General features: G+C 44.7%; 1 protein-coding gene across 1 annotated transcript; it reads right to left on the reverse strand.

Moving 5' to 3' along the window:
- Nucleotides 1–441: 441 nt before the first annotated feature.
- On the reverse strand, nt 442–15536 carry LOC117735387 (TANK-binding kinase 1-binding protein 1-like). The gene is made up of 12 exons (XM_034539961.1): nt 15303–15536; nt 14961–15092; nt 14684–14788; nt 14424–14571; nt 12448–12632; nt 10677–10744; nt 10493–10599; nt 2537–2721; nt 2145–2432; nt 1411–1491; nt 1123–1326; nt 442–570 (listed from the first exon to the last, which is right to left on the reverse strand). The coding sequence occupies exons 1-12, from the start codon at nt 15534–15536 to the stop codon at nt 442–444; spliced, it is 1866 nt and encodes a 621-aa protein (XP_034395852.1).
- Nucleotides 15537–15738: the final 202 nt, after the last annotated feature.

The following is a 15738-nucleotide window of genomic DNA, read 5'->3' on the forward strand; positions in this document are numbered from 1 at the left end:
TATTCCACATGTGCTCTTATTTCAGCACACAGGTCTATGTACAAATGTAGTTGGTGAAGAAGAAAGAAAACACTATTTGATATAGAATGGTTGATATGGGGCTTTGCGAGAGCCGTTAGGAAATGTACTTATGTCCTTGATGAACATCAATAAAGAGATTCATAACTTGTAGATCAAATGAAGTCTTGAGCCTGGAAGGTAGAAAAACTAACTTGTTCTGTAACCTGAAGGTCGCTGGTTGGATGCCACATCTGGTGCCCCTTGAGCAAGGCATGTATCCCCTGGACCAGGAGACTGTGGCTATACTGGGAAGGTTCCATGGAAAGAAGCATGCAGGCTCATTGAAGCATTCTGGATAAAACCATCAAGTTGGGCCTGGTGTCCATCTCAGGTGACAATGGGTGTAAAATGCTTGATTAAAAGAAGAGGGGAAAAAAGTCATCAGATCTTGCTGTTCTCCAAATGGGAGTCGATGTGTTTAATGAGGGCGTCGTCAGGGTAACCGGTCGGGAAGGTCAGCTGACACAGAGGACAGCTCCGGGCAGCACTCTCTTCTGACTCCATCCATAACTACAGACATAAATGCACACAGGTGGCAAATTACTGAAAGAGAATATATCATTTTAGTGATCACCTCAAATTACAGAGAAGCGTTGTAGTTCATCAGAGGATGACAATGTGTTCAATTATTTAAAATAAATCATTATTAACCAGTTTGGTTTTTAGCTATATAAAAGGCAACAGCTATCAGTGGCCGTTTCAGTGCACTGAAACTATATTTTGTACCAAAGTTCACTGCTTTGACATTACAAGTCCAGTGATGAACGACATGGATCAAAGATGTGTGGATACATAAGATGATATTATGTCAGTGTTGTGTCGAGATTGTTCTGCCCTGATTGACCGAAAAGGGCACATTAATGCAACTTTAAAAACGTTTAGTACTACAGTTTTCAAAATATACAGGGCTCAACTTTTAAAAATGGTTGACACTCTGGTTGCATCGATCAGCCTTTCATTGCTGAAACTGAAAATATAGAGTGATTTATTTATTTATTGCTCCCCATAAGGTCTGCAGGGAAGTTTCTTTCACGTAAACCTCACCATTGTTTTTCTACTCACGTTGATGGAAGGCCACGACTGAGCGTGCTCGGTGGTCATGTAGGGAGGCAGATGGCAGGAGAGGGTGGCCGGGCCCTCGGGGGACGAGAAGGAGGGATGGTGGGGCTGTTTCCTAGGAGATGGGAATGAGTGGTGCAGGGGTGGTTCCCTAGGCAACGACGCCCGAAGTGGGCTGGCAACCGGCGATAAATACGTACATACGTCCTGTACATTTACACAAAAGAAATGAGTCAACCCGGGTTTGAACGCCACAAGAAGAGCCACACACGTCGTTATCATCTTCCTCACCTCTTCGTCATCGGAGGACTGCGGCGGTGTCACCAGTGGGGTGGGCTCAGGTTGGTTCTCAAGGCGACGGAAGTGATGTCCCTGAATGAGAGGAGAGGCGTGAGCATCACGGCTGCAGTTTACAGGACACGGAGTGTGTTCTGCAAGCGCTGGCTCACGTCACATTGAAGTGTCTTACAACGTGCATTCTCTCCTGAAAATCTCACGATTGTTTAAAGGTGACTGTGGCTCAGTGGATCAGAGGATCGGCGGTTCGATCCACTAGCCCATGCTGATGTGTCCTTGGGTAAGACCCTTAACCACAAATGTCTCCCGTAGTGTGCCTACGGTATGTGAATGTGTGTGACTGTTAGTTAGTCCTGATGGGCAGGTGACACCTTAGCTCCTCCCATCAGCGTGTGAATGGGTGAATGAAGTCATGTAGTGTGAAAGCGCTTTGAGTGGTCGGAAGACTAGAAAAGAGAGATACAAGTAGAGGTCCATTTACCATTTACAGGAGACATGCTTTTCAATCCCGCTGCCGTGTTTTGGGGTTCATCTCACGATCTCTTTTGGTACTTTATATTTATCCACAGTCCGAACATGCTGATGTGCTTTTCTCCTTTATAGTATAAGTTAATTTGACTTACTAAACTTGCAGATTCTTGTTTATTTTTTGCGGGGATTGGTTGAAGACTCGGTTAAATTGTAGTCTTTGGTTGACCTAATCAAAGTAAATGAAAGCTCAGTCTCACCTCAGAAGCCCGAGGGAAGCCCAGGTCCGGAGCGCAGTGATGTGGACTGCTGCTCAGACTGCTACCCCCAATACTCTCTCCTCCCCCACCTCCTCCTCCTCCTCTGTCCCCTCCGGCCCCGTGAGCCGAGGCCGGTCTGACCAGGCCCACCAAGGAGGTGCGGAGCTGAGCTTTGTTCTGGCCGTAACCCTGCTTCTCCCCCAGGAGGGACCTGGGCTTTGGGAGTGTGGACACTGGATCCCTCATCAGCCACGCTGGGGGCCTGTGGATGCTGGAAGGGTCGGACACCTGAGGAAAAAGGAAGTAGAAAGGTCAAAGGACTTGTCTGCAGTAAATCTGTTCCACTCCAAGATGACACAAAGACGTTGAAGCGTCTACAAACACCGCCTCACCTCAGAGTAACTACGGCGTCCCTGGAACTTTGCTCGTAGGCGGCTGCAGGTTGGTTGATGGGAGTAGGAGGCGGGGCCGCCGCTCGGGGAGAGTGGAGGCGAGTGGGTGGGGAGGAGCCTGTCGAGGGAAGGGCGCTGGGTGGAGGTGGGGGAAAGACGCTGAGGAGCAGGGGCTGGACGGGAAACTGGGGGAGGAAGAAAGAACAAGAGAGCATCGTAAAAGGATTGTAAACCAGACGGCCAACTCCACTTCTGTGTGAAGTCAATGTGGAAGTGTCTTAAAACGTGCATTCTCTCTACTGGCCAGCAGGTGGTCAACTCTTCTGGTTGTCTAGAAGTCGATGGCCGTTTATCAATATGCGTTCTTGTCTGTACCTGTGTCTTTGTGTCCTTGTGTACCTGTGTCCTTGTGTACCTGCGTCCTTGTGTACCTGCGTCCTTGTTACATTACATTACATGTCATTTAGCTGACGCTTTTATCCAAAGCGACTTACAATAAGTGCATTAAACCAGTCCAAACTCAGAACAACAAGAATCAAGCAAGTACAATTTCTTCAATAACGTTAAACTACAGAGTACTATCCGTAAGTGCCATTTAAGTGCTATTAAAGTGCTAAACTACAAAGTGCTATCGGTAAGGGACGTTTAAGTGCTACTAGAGTGCTACTACGGCTCTACCTTCCCTATTCAAGGTATAGTCGAAAAAGATGTGTTTTTAGTTTGAGACGGAAGATGTAGAGACTTTCTGCTGTCCTGATGTCAATGGGGAGCTCGTTCCACCAATGAGGAGCCAGCACAGCAAAGTCGTGATTTTGTAGAGTGTTTAGCTCGAAGTGAAGGAGCTACAAGCCGATTGGCAGAAGCCGAGCGAAGTGAACGAGCTGGGGTGTATGGTTTGACCATGTCCTGGATGTAGACCGGACCCGATCTGTTCGCAGCACGGTACGCAAATACCGATGTTTTGAAGCGGATGCGGGCGGCCACCGGTAACCAGTGAAGGTTGCGGAGGAGCGGAGTAGTGTGGGTAAATTTCGGGAGGTTGAACACCAGTCGAGCAGCTGCATTCTGGATGAGCTGTAGAGGTCGAATGGCATTAGCAGGTAGACCTGCCAGGAGGGAGTTGCAATAGTCTAGCCGTGAGATGACCAGAGCCTGGACCAGAACCTGTGCCGCCTTCTGAGTGAGAAGAGGTCTTATTCTCCTGATGTTGTACAACATGTACCTACAGGAGCGTGTTATTGCGGTAATGTTGGCAGTTAGGGAGAGTTGACTGTCGAGTGTCACAACGAGGTTCCTGGCAGTCAGAGTCAGAGCCAGCACTGAGTTGTTGAAGTTAATAGTCAGGTCGTGGGTGGGAGAGCCTTTTCCTGGAAGGAGGAGAAATTCAGTCTTGTCCGGGTTAATTTTCAGGTGGTGTTACAGACATCCACTGAGAGATGTCAGTCAGACAGGCAGAGATTCGTGCTGCTACCTGTATTTCTGATTGGGGAAACGAGAGGATCAGTTGGGTGTCGTCAGCATAGCTGTGGTAGGTGAAGCTATGCGAGCGAATGACAGAGCCCAGAGAGTTGGTGTACAGAGAGAAGAGAAGAGGACCAAGGACTGAGCCCTGAGGGACCCCAGTAGTCAGAGGACAAGGCTCAGACACAGATCCTCTCCAGGTTACCCAGTAAGAGCGGTCGGTGAGGTAGGATGAGAAGAGTGAGAGTGCGGTGCCTGAGATACCCAGGTCCTGGAGGGAGGACATGAGGATCTGGTGGTTCACTGTGTCAAAGGCAGTGGAAAGGTCTAGAAGGATAAGGGCAGAGGAGAGAGAGGCTGCTCTAGCAGTGTGAAGCTGCTCAGAGACAGCAAGGAGGGCAGTCTCTGTTGAGTGGCCTGCCTTGAATCCAGACTGGTGGGCGTCTAGAAGGTTGTTACTGTGGAGAAAGGAGGAGACTTGGTTAAAGATATCTCGCTCTAGAGTTTTGGAAAGGAAGGGGAGGAGAGAGACAGGTCTGTAGTTATTGACTTCAGATGGGTCGAGAGTGGGTTTCTTCAGGAGAGAGTTGACTCTTGCCTCCTTCAGAGAGTTAGGAAAACAGCCGGTTGAGAGGGAGGTGTTAATAAGATGGGTGAGAAAGGGAAGAAGGTCAGGAGCAATAGACTGGAGAATGTGAGACGGGATGGGGTCGAGGGGGCAGGTGGTTGGTCGGGCAGAGGTTACCAAGGTAAGAACTTGATTAGGAGACAGGGGGATAAAAGAGGAAAACGAGGGGGAAGAAGATGAAGTTACTGGAGGTGTAGGTATGGAAGATGGATTAGTAAATGAAGAGCGTATGTCGTCTATCTTTTTTGTAAAGTAGTCAACAAAGTGGCTTGGTAGAAGGGTGGAGGGAGGGGGGGAACCAGGGGGGTCAAGGAGGTTGTAAAAAATTGAGAAGAGCTTTTTGGGGTTAGATAAAGAGGATTCGATTCTGGATTGGTAGAACAGACTTTTGACTGCAGAGATGGACGCAGAGAAGGAGGAGAGAAGAGATTGATAGGCGAGCAGGTCGCTGGTGTGTTTGGATTTTCGCCATTTCCTTTCCGATGCTCGCATAGTGGCTCTCTTGGCGCGCACTGGTTCGGACAGCCACGGAGCCGGAGAGGACTTGCGGACCTTTCGAGTCATAAGAGGACAGAGAGAATCAAGAGAGGATGACAGCGTAGAGAGGAGAGTGTCACTGGCAAAGTTAGGCTGCATGAGTGAGAAGGAATCGGTTGAAGGGAGGGCTGACAGAACAGACGAGGCCAGAGAGGATGGTGAGAGGGTGCGGATGTTGCGACGGACAGGTGCAGAGTCTGTTGTGGGAGGGTTGTCAGTTCCAAAGAGTAGGAGAGAGTACGAGATGAAGAAGTGGTCAGAGACATGAAGTGGAGTTACAGTGAGGTTAGATGTGGAGCAGTTTCTGGTGAAAATATAGTCAAGGTGGTTGCCAGCTTTGTGAGTAGGAGGGGAAGGATTGAGCGAGAGAGCAAAGGAAGACAGTAAGAGTAGCAGGTCCGATGACTTCTCTGTCTGGATGTTAAAGTCACCCAGAAGGATGAGCGGGGGACCGTTTTCTTCCAAGAAGTCTCCCAAGGAGCCAGGTGGACGGTAGAGAACAACAATGGTTAGTTGAACCGGATGAGTAACCGTCACTGCATGCAATTCAAAAGATAGTGGGGTAAATGGAATCGGGTAGAGAGCAAAACTCCATTTGGGTGAGATGAGTAGACCTGTGCCACCACCCCGACCAGAGGGTCTGGGTGTGTGGCTGAAGGAGAAGGCCGAGGAGAGAGCAGCAAGGGTTGATGTGTTGTCTGGTGTGATCCAAGTCTCAGTGAGAGCCAGGAAGTCCAGCGATTGCTTGATAGCGAAGCCAGAGATGAAGTCCGCCTTGCGGTTAGCTGACTGGCAGTTCCAGAGGCCCCCTGTGACGAGGCGCTGGGTCTGTGTGGAGCGGGTGGGATAAATAAGAGAGGTAGGATTTTGATGCATGTGTGACCGAGTCCGCAGTCTATAGTATCTACGAGTAGATGTGCACACAGGTATGGAAAGAAAACACATTATCACGGGGAAATGTTTATACTCAGCCGCCCTCAGCCACCACCGGACTTGTGTCCCTATGTACTTGTGTCCCTGTGTACCTGTGTCCTTGTGTACCTGTGTCCTTGTGTCCTTGTGTCCTTGTTTACTTGTGTCATTGTGTTCTTGTGTACTTGTGTACTTGTGTTCTCGTGTACTTGTGTTCTCATGTACTTGTGTTCTTGTGTACTTGTGTTCTCGTGTTTTTGTGTACTTGTGTTCTCGTGTTTTTGTGTACTTGTGTTCTTGTGTACCTGTGTCCCTGTGTCCTTGTGTACTTGTGTTCTCGTGTACTTGTGTCCTTTTGTCCTTGTGTACTTGTGTTCTTGTGTACTTGTGTCCTTGTGTTCTCGTGTACTTGTGTTTTCATGTACTTGTGTTCTTGTGTACTTGTGTTCTCGTGTTTTTGTGTTCTTGTGTACCTGTGTCCTTGTGTACTTGTGTTCTTGTGTACTTGTGTCCTTGTGTACTTGTGTTCTCGTGTACTTGTGTTCTCATGGAGAGTAAATGATTTAATATCAGACAATCGCATTGATTTATTGTGTCTTACTGAAACCTGGCTGAGCAATGAAGAATATGTCAGCCTAAATAATTCAACTCCTCCAAGTCATATTAATACTCACATTCCTCGAGGCACCGGCCGAGGAGGTGGAGTAGCAGCCATCTTTGACTCAAGCCTATTAATGAATCCTAAACCTAAACTAAACTACAACTCATTTGAAAGCCTTGTTCTTAGTCTTTCACATCCAACCTGTAAAACATTACAGCCAATCCTATTTGTTATACTGTACCGGCCACCAGGTCCATATTCAGAATTTATATCTGAATTTTCAGAGTGTTTATCAAGTTTAGTCCTTAAAAGTGATACGGTTATTATTGTAGGAGATTTTAATATTCATGTGGATATTGATAATGATTGCCTTAGTACTGCATTTATCTCATTGTTGGACTCGATTGGCTTCTGTCAGAGAGTACAGAAACCCACTCACTGCTTTGGCCACACCCTCGACCTTGTTCTTGCATATGGCATTGACATTGAGCATTTGGAGGTCTTCCCACAGAACCCTCTTCTGGCAGACCATTACCTCATAACTTTTGAGTTTATACTCCCGGAGTATACACCGTTAGTCAAAAGTTTCTACACCAGATGTCTAACTGACAGTGCTGTAGCTAAATTTAAAGAAGCGATTCCTTCTGCATTTGATTCAATACCACGTCTCAATGTGACGGAGGACTCCTGTGCTAACTTTAGTCCGTCCCAGATTGATCATCTTGTCGATAGTGCTACAGGCTTACTGAGAATGACACTAGACTTGATAGCCCCACTGAAGAAAAAGACAGTGAGGCAAAGGAGGTTTGCTCCCTGGTATAACCCTCAGACCCGGGACCTAAAGCAAACTTCACGAAAGCTCGAAAGCATATGGCGTTCCACCAATCTGGAAGAATCACGCTTAGTTTGGCGAGACAGCCTTAAAACATATAAAAAGGCTCTCCGTAATGCCAGAGCAGCCTATTACTCATCAGTAATAGAGAAAAATAAGAACAACCCCAGGGTTCTCTTTAGCACTGTAGCCAGGCTGACAGAGAGTCACAGCTCTGTGGAGCCGTGTATTCCTATAGACCTCAGTAGTAATGACTTCATGAACTTCTTCAATCGTTCTTCAATCGCTTCTTCATTAGAGGCAAGATTGATGATCTCTTGCCCTCAACTACTGCCGATCTGTCATCAAGAGGAGTGGCCTTGGAAACGGCTGTATGCCCTGGTGTATATTTGGATAGCTTTTCTCCCATTAACCTAGACCAATTGTCTTCAACGGTTTCTACTTCTAAACCGTCTACCTGTCTCTTAGACCACATCCCAACGAGGCTGCTTAAAGACGTGTTGCCTTTAATTGGCATCTCTCTGCTGGATATTGTTAATGTGTCTTTGCTAACAGGGCATGTACCACATTCCTTCAAAGTAGCTGTAATTAAACCTCTCCTGAAAAAGGAACACTTTGTGTTCTCGTGTTTTTGTGTACTTGTGTTCTTGTGTACCTGTGTACCTGTGTCCTTGTGTACTTGTGTTCTTGTGTTCTTGTGCACTTGTGTTCTTGTGTACCTGTGTCCTTGTGTACTTGTGTTCTTGTGTTCTCGTGTTCTCGTGTTCTCGTGTACTTGTGTTCTTGTGTACTTGTGTCGTTGTGTACTTGTGTTCTCGTGTACTTGTGTCCTCGTGGACTCATGAAACGTTATCAGTCACAGCCCAAGTACTGTCCCAATTCAAAGTCTCATAGTATTTTTCTAAATACTACTGTTGTTGAGTCACGGAATGTAATGTTAGGATATTTTCAGGCGAGAAGTTAGTTGTTTAAACATTAAATCTGTGGTCGGTTTGTCGAGATTCAGCCGACAACAAATATGCGCAGACGATTTCAGAGATTTGAGGTCCTGCTCGCGAGACCAGTGAGCCTCGCAGCACCGGGCTGTCAGCGCTCAGTGTGGCTGCAGAGAACAGCCTGATCTCTTTTTTACCTTTTTTAAATGATCCGCTGGCTCTGATGTCTCTGTAGCGGTTACACATGAGCTATAATTCGGTTTTGGAGGATCTAACAAGCACTCAAGAGTTTATTGTTTGTTCACAGGTAATGTTAAATCAGTTTGACGGAGGGTTAATAACTTAATAGTTTAATTAAACTTTAACGTTGAACTATTGTGGTGTCTTTTTACCTTTGACCGAATTATTTGCAATTATATATATACAGTATATATATATATGTATATGTATATATAAAAATATATATTTATAAACACAATATATATATATATATATATATATATAATTATATCTGTATATATATATATATATATATATATATGTTTTTTGTTTTTTACACAATATATATACAATGATATGTGTATGACTGGGAAACCAGTGCAAGAAGGAAAGAGTTGTGCGGTGAGCCTGTAATGTGTCAAGTATATGTGTGTGTGGGAATTCAAATTAAAATAATTATATTTTAAGGGAAAACGAAAAAAAAGCAGTATTGTCATATTTTGTTTGGCTGTAAAAATACTTTACAGTGAATAATTGGAGTAAACTCATGAGCAAGAACAGCTGAGGTGGTGACGTCATCAAGTCAGCTGCTGTTCTAATTGCAGAAAGACCTGTACTTAGTCTGTATAAGTCTGTACTTAGCGTACTTGGTATTGAGAAACGGCCTGTCAGAAAATGACTCTACTTCTCTCTTGATTTATTCCCTCAGTAAACATTGTGAACATGAGTTTATGGTCTCAATCTTTAGTTTCATTTCTTCTTCAATAAAGCATGATGTTCATTTAGTAAATGATGGCCATTTAGAGTCAAACAGACCATAAAGCAAAGTATGATTTAGGGCGGGGCTCCTGTGATTGACAGGTCACCGGCGCTACCACAGCCGCATACGTCTCTACGTCAAATATGGTCACTTCCATTCATTGGTTGCAAAAAAAACACCATGTCAACGGCCACAATCAAAGATGGCCACGGCAAAATTGCAAAACCCAAAGCTTCAAACAGTCACCATGACTACGTCCATTTATTATATACAATCTACGCACCGGATTCAAAACAATTGTACCAGGTAAAAGTTTTGCTTTACGTTAGCTAGTGAGTTGAGAGTGATGCAACTTTAAGGTTGATGAAGATGCATGATGTCACTGAAGGTAACTCAGCCACACCATATTAAGATCACTAGTGGAGGCTGATTATTATGACTGGCTGTGGTCGTAGGTTTGATTAGATGTGATTATGTTACAGAGGAACACACTCGTATGTGTACAGATTGTAAAGCCCAATGAGGCAAATTTGTAATTTGTGATATTGGGCTGTATAAAATAAACTGAATTGAATTGAACTTATCATGCCTGTTACTTTTTGGTCACCCAACACGCTACATCCAATTAAATTAATTGGAATTGAAATTATTGCAATGATGGAGGCAATGGAGGCGATCTACACACAGCAAGAAGTAGTCTTAAACAGGGTTTCGTCCATTAGTTAATAATGTTTTTACACCACCAGAGCGGGTGTGTAAAAATAATCCATCATTAATTAGGAAAATATTAATAAAAAAGGTTTTGAGGTTATTAAAAAGAAACGATAAGTCTGTCTTTATAATTTTTTTAAATATTACCTTGTTTAAATAGGTGCAAAGTGCACAGCAGCAACAAGTCACACTTTGCAGGCGCTTTGAGAATCACACCATGTCCACCAAAGTGTGACAAACGCTGCCGGCCCTTCCCAGCCGGCCCTTCCAGGCCCAACACGGTCCACATCTGCAGCAGTCTCTCTCAAACATTAGACCATAGCCTCGGTTACACCACACAGCGATAGCGGGAAATCCTACCGGGCTCCTGTGAGACAGGTCGCAGAAGGTCACTCTGTTTCACCGCCAGGTTTCGAAGGCGGCTCAGCTCCTCCGTTAGCTCGGTGTAGGCTAACGCTAGGTTCACCCTGCAACCCAAAGAGAGCGAGTGAATAAATGCACATGAATGACAAATACCGTTGCCTGCTTTGAGAGTAAGACTCACTGCTCATCCCCGGCTTTCTTTATCCACTCTACGTCGCAGTGCTCACAGTGTTGGGACGAGTCCTGTGGCTGAGACACACAGCGGGGTTAGAGCAGCAGCACTTTCTATTGATTTGTTCTTCCACATGTGGTCCAAATACTATACTATTTTTACTTATGGATTTCATCTATGTACAGCACCAAACCATCCTTCCACCTATGCTCATGCTTGAGTCAGATGGAAAGTCGAAAGAGCCGTTAAACGGCGCTATTTTCACACGATTCTTCTTAAAAACAGCAAAAATGACTATTCACTTTTTAATTCTCTGAATACTGTGCAATTCACAAAGATATTGCAGATGACATTTTAACAAAGGCCAACACTTGCAGCACTTGCACTGCTTTGTCTGGCTTTACTGATTGGTTACAGAAACGTTGGGTTTATTTCCATAAGTAAATGCGTCTTTGACTGCTTTTAAACGGCATAAAAAAGAAGCAATTATAAAGCCATATATGGAGCGATGTAAAAAGACGTGCTTTCTTGATTGTAAACGTAGCAAAAAGTAATGTTTTTAACATAAACCGTGTGAAAATAGAGGCGTTAATGGATGCTGTCACCCGATTTACATTAGAGATGTGGTTCCAATTGGTACAAAAATATAGATTAGAAGAAGGCTCAGGCTTCTACAATGGATAGCCTATGATAGACATTTTATTCCAGATACTCTCGATCGGAGGTTTAAACAATGGATTCCATATGGAATAACAGCAATATGGACAGGTATTAAAGATGGAAGTGAAAGACAAATATTCACTAAATAACCAGAACCACTTCAGATACCTACAATTAAGGGACTTTTTTGACAGGGAAAAAAACGCAAGAAATGGACGATGTTTACACGTCAATGATAACCAGATAAGAACACTTGAATGTTTCTCAGGATTTATCATGCTTTTGAGAGGACAGAGCAAACAAGACCTTTTTTTCTGCATATATGTGTTCTATCTGTGGTGAAAAGACAATAATAAAGTATATATCTATATATATAGATATATATCTAGATATCTAGATATAGATATACATAGATAGATATAAACAATCTACATATACATCTATATATATATATATATTTGTTTGGAGGATGTGGTCTTCCCTTTTCAGTCCGTGCTGATAACTGCATTATCTGACCCCGCTAACCTTGCTGCGAAACATAACAACCGCACACAATCTGAGAGACATCTATAGCAAATAGTTTGGTGTGTTTTTTATTTTCTGGCATTTCCCTCGATTCTTTTCTTTTTTTCAATTAATGGTCATATTCTACAGTTCCTCATTTGTTGCCAAATTTCTAACCAATCAATGAATACAACTGTGGTGGCTGGGGCGTGGTGAGGCTCAGCTCAGGGAACAGGTGCCGGGAAGAGGCCTAATTGCCCTCAGCTGCAGGGGATCAGGGGTTGTGTGTCTCTTCCCTGTATTAGATTCGATAGGGATGGAGGCACGAGACAGGAGAGCAGAGGCAGTCTGCTGCATAATAAAGGACATTACGAAATATACCCCGAGTGTGCTCATCCTTTGGTGCTGAGGGGGAGAGAGAAACCCATAGGTGACAGCTAGGAGCTTGTTACAACAACATATATTAATTTCACTTCCATTGTATTTTTTGTTTGAAAAATACTTAGCTATGAATTGAAGTGCCTGACAATGTGACATAATTCATGCTTGAACTGTGTGGCAGCGGCTGAGGTAACGCTTTGATACCACAGAGACATCCTTGAAGCAGCGGGCCCACCTTTCTCTGTATCTGGGCCACTTCCTGCTGCAGCCTTTGGAACTGGGCCCTCAGCTCCGTCTCCCTCTGACAGGCCGCCTCGGCCTGGCGCCGGGCCCCCTCCAGCTCGTCCTCCAGCCGCTGCAGCTTCAGGTCGGACAGGGCATCCAGACTGCGGGAGCTCTGCAGGGTCGGCCCGCGGCCCTCTGAGGAAAGGCAGACATCAAGTTGCTAAGCATACATGTCTATTCCCATGCAAATTAATTCATAGAACATGAAGTTGACAAAAAACTTTTGAAACTATATTTCTTTAATTGTCGTTTGACAAGCGATTGACCAGTCGTAGCTTAGCTTCTATAACTAGATTTCTTCACATGTTGAAGTGGTGCGCATGTAGTTGTAGAATGAGGGATACTCTGTATTTAAAGGGTTTAAATGGTGCTTTCCTTTTTAATTTACCAAAACAGAAATACAGGAGCAAAGCGTTCAGGACATTACTTCTGAGGCCGGAGCTACATCATTTATTACAGGTTATGTTACAAAAGCCCCATTCACAACTAGTATATCCACTGTGTGGTATTTCTATATCAAATCCCTGTATGCATTGGAGCAAAACAGCTGGACAGGATATTGTTGCAATAAAATAAGAGTGTGATCTTCCTTATCATAGTTGGAACTATGATAAGGAAGGATAAGGAATAACTCATTCTACTCTGCAATACCCGGCTGTTTCTTTATTTATGCATTTTCTCCATGGATCAGCAGCTGAGGATGGGGACTTTTTGCCTGTTGGCATAAACACCTTAATTTCTTCATTGTCTTGAACTTTCATTCTCTCTACTGACCACCAGGGTGCGACTCCTCTGGTTGTGTAGAAGTCTATGCTTCATGTGTTAAACCTGCATTCTCTCTCCTGACCACCAGGGGGCGACTCCTCTGGTTGTATAGAAGTCTATATAAAATGACTCTACTTCTGTCTTGATTTATTCCCTCAGTAAACATTGTAAACATGAGTTTATGGTCTCAATCTTTAGTTTCAAGTCTTCTTCAATATGCATGATGTTCATTTTATGAACATTTGAATTATGTTCCATTTAGAGTCAAAACCACTACTACTGTTGTCTGGTCTGGGAGTTATCCGTGTTTTCGTCTTACAACTTTAACTCTTTTACAGTGTGTTGTTTTTTTCATTCCATTCCATAATCCAAACAGATTATCCTGATTAGGGACAGATTAGAGCCGATTCCAGCTGACATTGGGCGAAGACAGTTTATCTCATATTCTACGTCAACATTTTATATACAGTTTATGATCTTTTACCATGTGCAATGGAAAGTGTTTGGAAAAGCGCAGACACAAAAATGCCTGTCAATCAAACTCTTACCCAAGCCAGTCGGTAGAAGAGCAAATACATCTTTCCCATGAAGAAAAGCCTTCAGTGTTGTTCTTTCCTTCTTTTTAATAAGAAGCACTCTCCAGTGTTGATATAACTGATGCTATTGCAGCATCTACGCTCACCTCTTTAGGAGCCGCCATTTTTGTTTTAAAGGTCACTTCTCTGAGTTGTCTCGCACACACCTAAGCCACACCCCCAGCCGCCAATAGCTCCTCGGGGAGCTCTGATTGGTCCGTGCTCTGGCTTGCACAGCCTCAAACGCACTGCTTGAAGCCTGACAAGGTGGATTTTGGTGAACCTGCGATCCTCTGGACATCGCAGGCCTGGGGTTATCTAATGGTGTATGATATAGTTTGTGTTTTTTTAACTTAAAACTGAAACTGAGTCTTGTGGTAGTAAGAGATTAGAGGGTCAATTTAGTTGACCCGACACGTAAAGCAAGTTGTATTAACTGCTGCTAAATGTCTGGTAGCACTAAGACGTCGTCGTAGTACTACCACTTATGTATGAGTAGTACTGATTTCTGCTACTACCATCGATTCATTTTTATTAATACCACCATGATCTATTCGTGTCTACTGTTGATCCAAAAGGGACCCACCTCTGGGTACGTCCAGGCTGGCGTGCAGCTGAGACTGAAGTGTGTCTTTGCGGAGTTGAGCGCTGAGCTTCTGGACTGAGGCTTCTCTCTGCCGGAGGGCCGACTCCAGACTGCAGATCTGCTGCACGTGCTGCTCCGCTAGAGTCGTCTGACACAAACACCAAACTCAACCCACAGTTTGTATATAGAATACTATAAACGGTGTGTAAAGTGCGTGTGTGTGTGTGTGTGTGTGTGAGTGTGTGTGTGTGTGTGTTTACCATCTTATCCAGGTCTCTCTGGACATTGCTTTTCTCCGAGTGAATCTTCTCATAGGCCTGAATGACTTCCTCCAACCTCTCCTCTCTCTCCTTACTCTTCTGGAGCTGAGACAGGAGAGGTTAGGCAGAGAAAGGATCAGTCTTATAAACTACATACATTATATACTGGACATTTATATTCCAGTTTGTTGCTCCATTAAAAAGGTTTGCGCTTGAAACTGAATTACTGTTCATTTGAATTGAAATTAAAAAATGTGTGAATTGGTGTACAATGTACCTCCTGAGTGAGAGAGTTGATCCTCTGTTGCAGATTGGTGGTCTCTGATTGGATTACACTGGTGTCCTTAATGATGGGCTCACAGGAACAGCACAGGATCCTCTCCTCTCCAAATTCACTGACCATGGGAAACTGCAGGAGAGGAGGTAGACTTTTCAGAAAAGAATGCATTCACCATGAAAGCCCCAATGTATCAAATCCTATTCTATTCTGTACGAGCATGTGTGTCTGTGTGTGTGTGTGTGTCTGTGTGTGTGTGTGTGTGTGTGAGAGTGTGTGTGTAAGTGAGTGTGTGTGTGTGTGTGTGTGTGTGTGTGTGTGTGTGTGTGTGCTGCTCTCCACCTTGACCTCGTAGTGTTTGAGCTTCCTCTTGATGCTGCTGTTCTCCCTCTCCAAACTCGCCAGCCGGGTCTTGATGTCATGGTAGGCGGCGGCCAGGGCCAACCCTGAGGCCGGGTACATGTCCTCTGGCAGCCGATTGGCTGGCCAGCTGATCCCAGGAATGCCCACGTCGTCCCTCAGCCCATCTCCTCCTCCCAGCAGCCCCAGCTCTCCTCTGCGGAATAGATCCATCATCAGATAGCTGCGGGAGAGGGGGAGAAACGGTTGTAGTGGGTCTCTGGGAAATGTAGTTTGGAAAAGCCATTTGGGCTTGTGGCCACGCCGGCTCAGTAAGTCGCTTTGCACCCTAACCTCACACAGCGGGGGCAATAATGGCAAATCTGTCGAGCCCCACGTCTTGGCAGAGGTGATAGTCGCAGAGTGCGTGTGTGTCTGT

The sequence above is a fragment of the Cyclopterus lumpus genome, chromosome 8 (genome assembly GCF_009769545.1).
Source record: "Cyclopterus lumpus isolate fCycLum1 chromosome 8, fCycLum1.pri, whole genome shotgun sequence".
Lineage (NCBI taxonomy): Eukaryota > Metazoa > Chordata > Actinopteri > Perciformes > Cyclopteridae > Cyclopterus > Cyclopterus lumpus.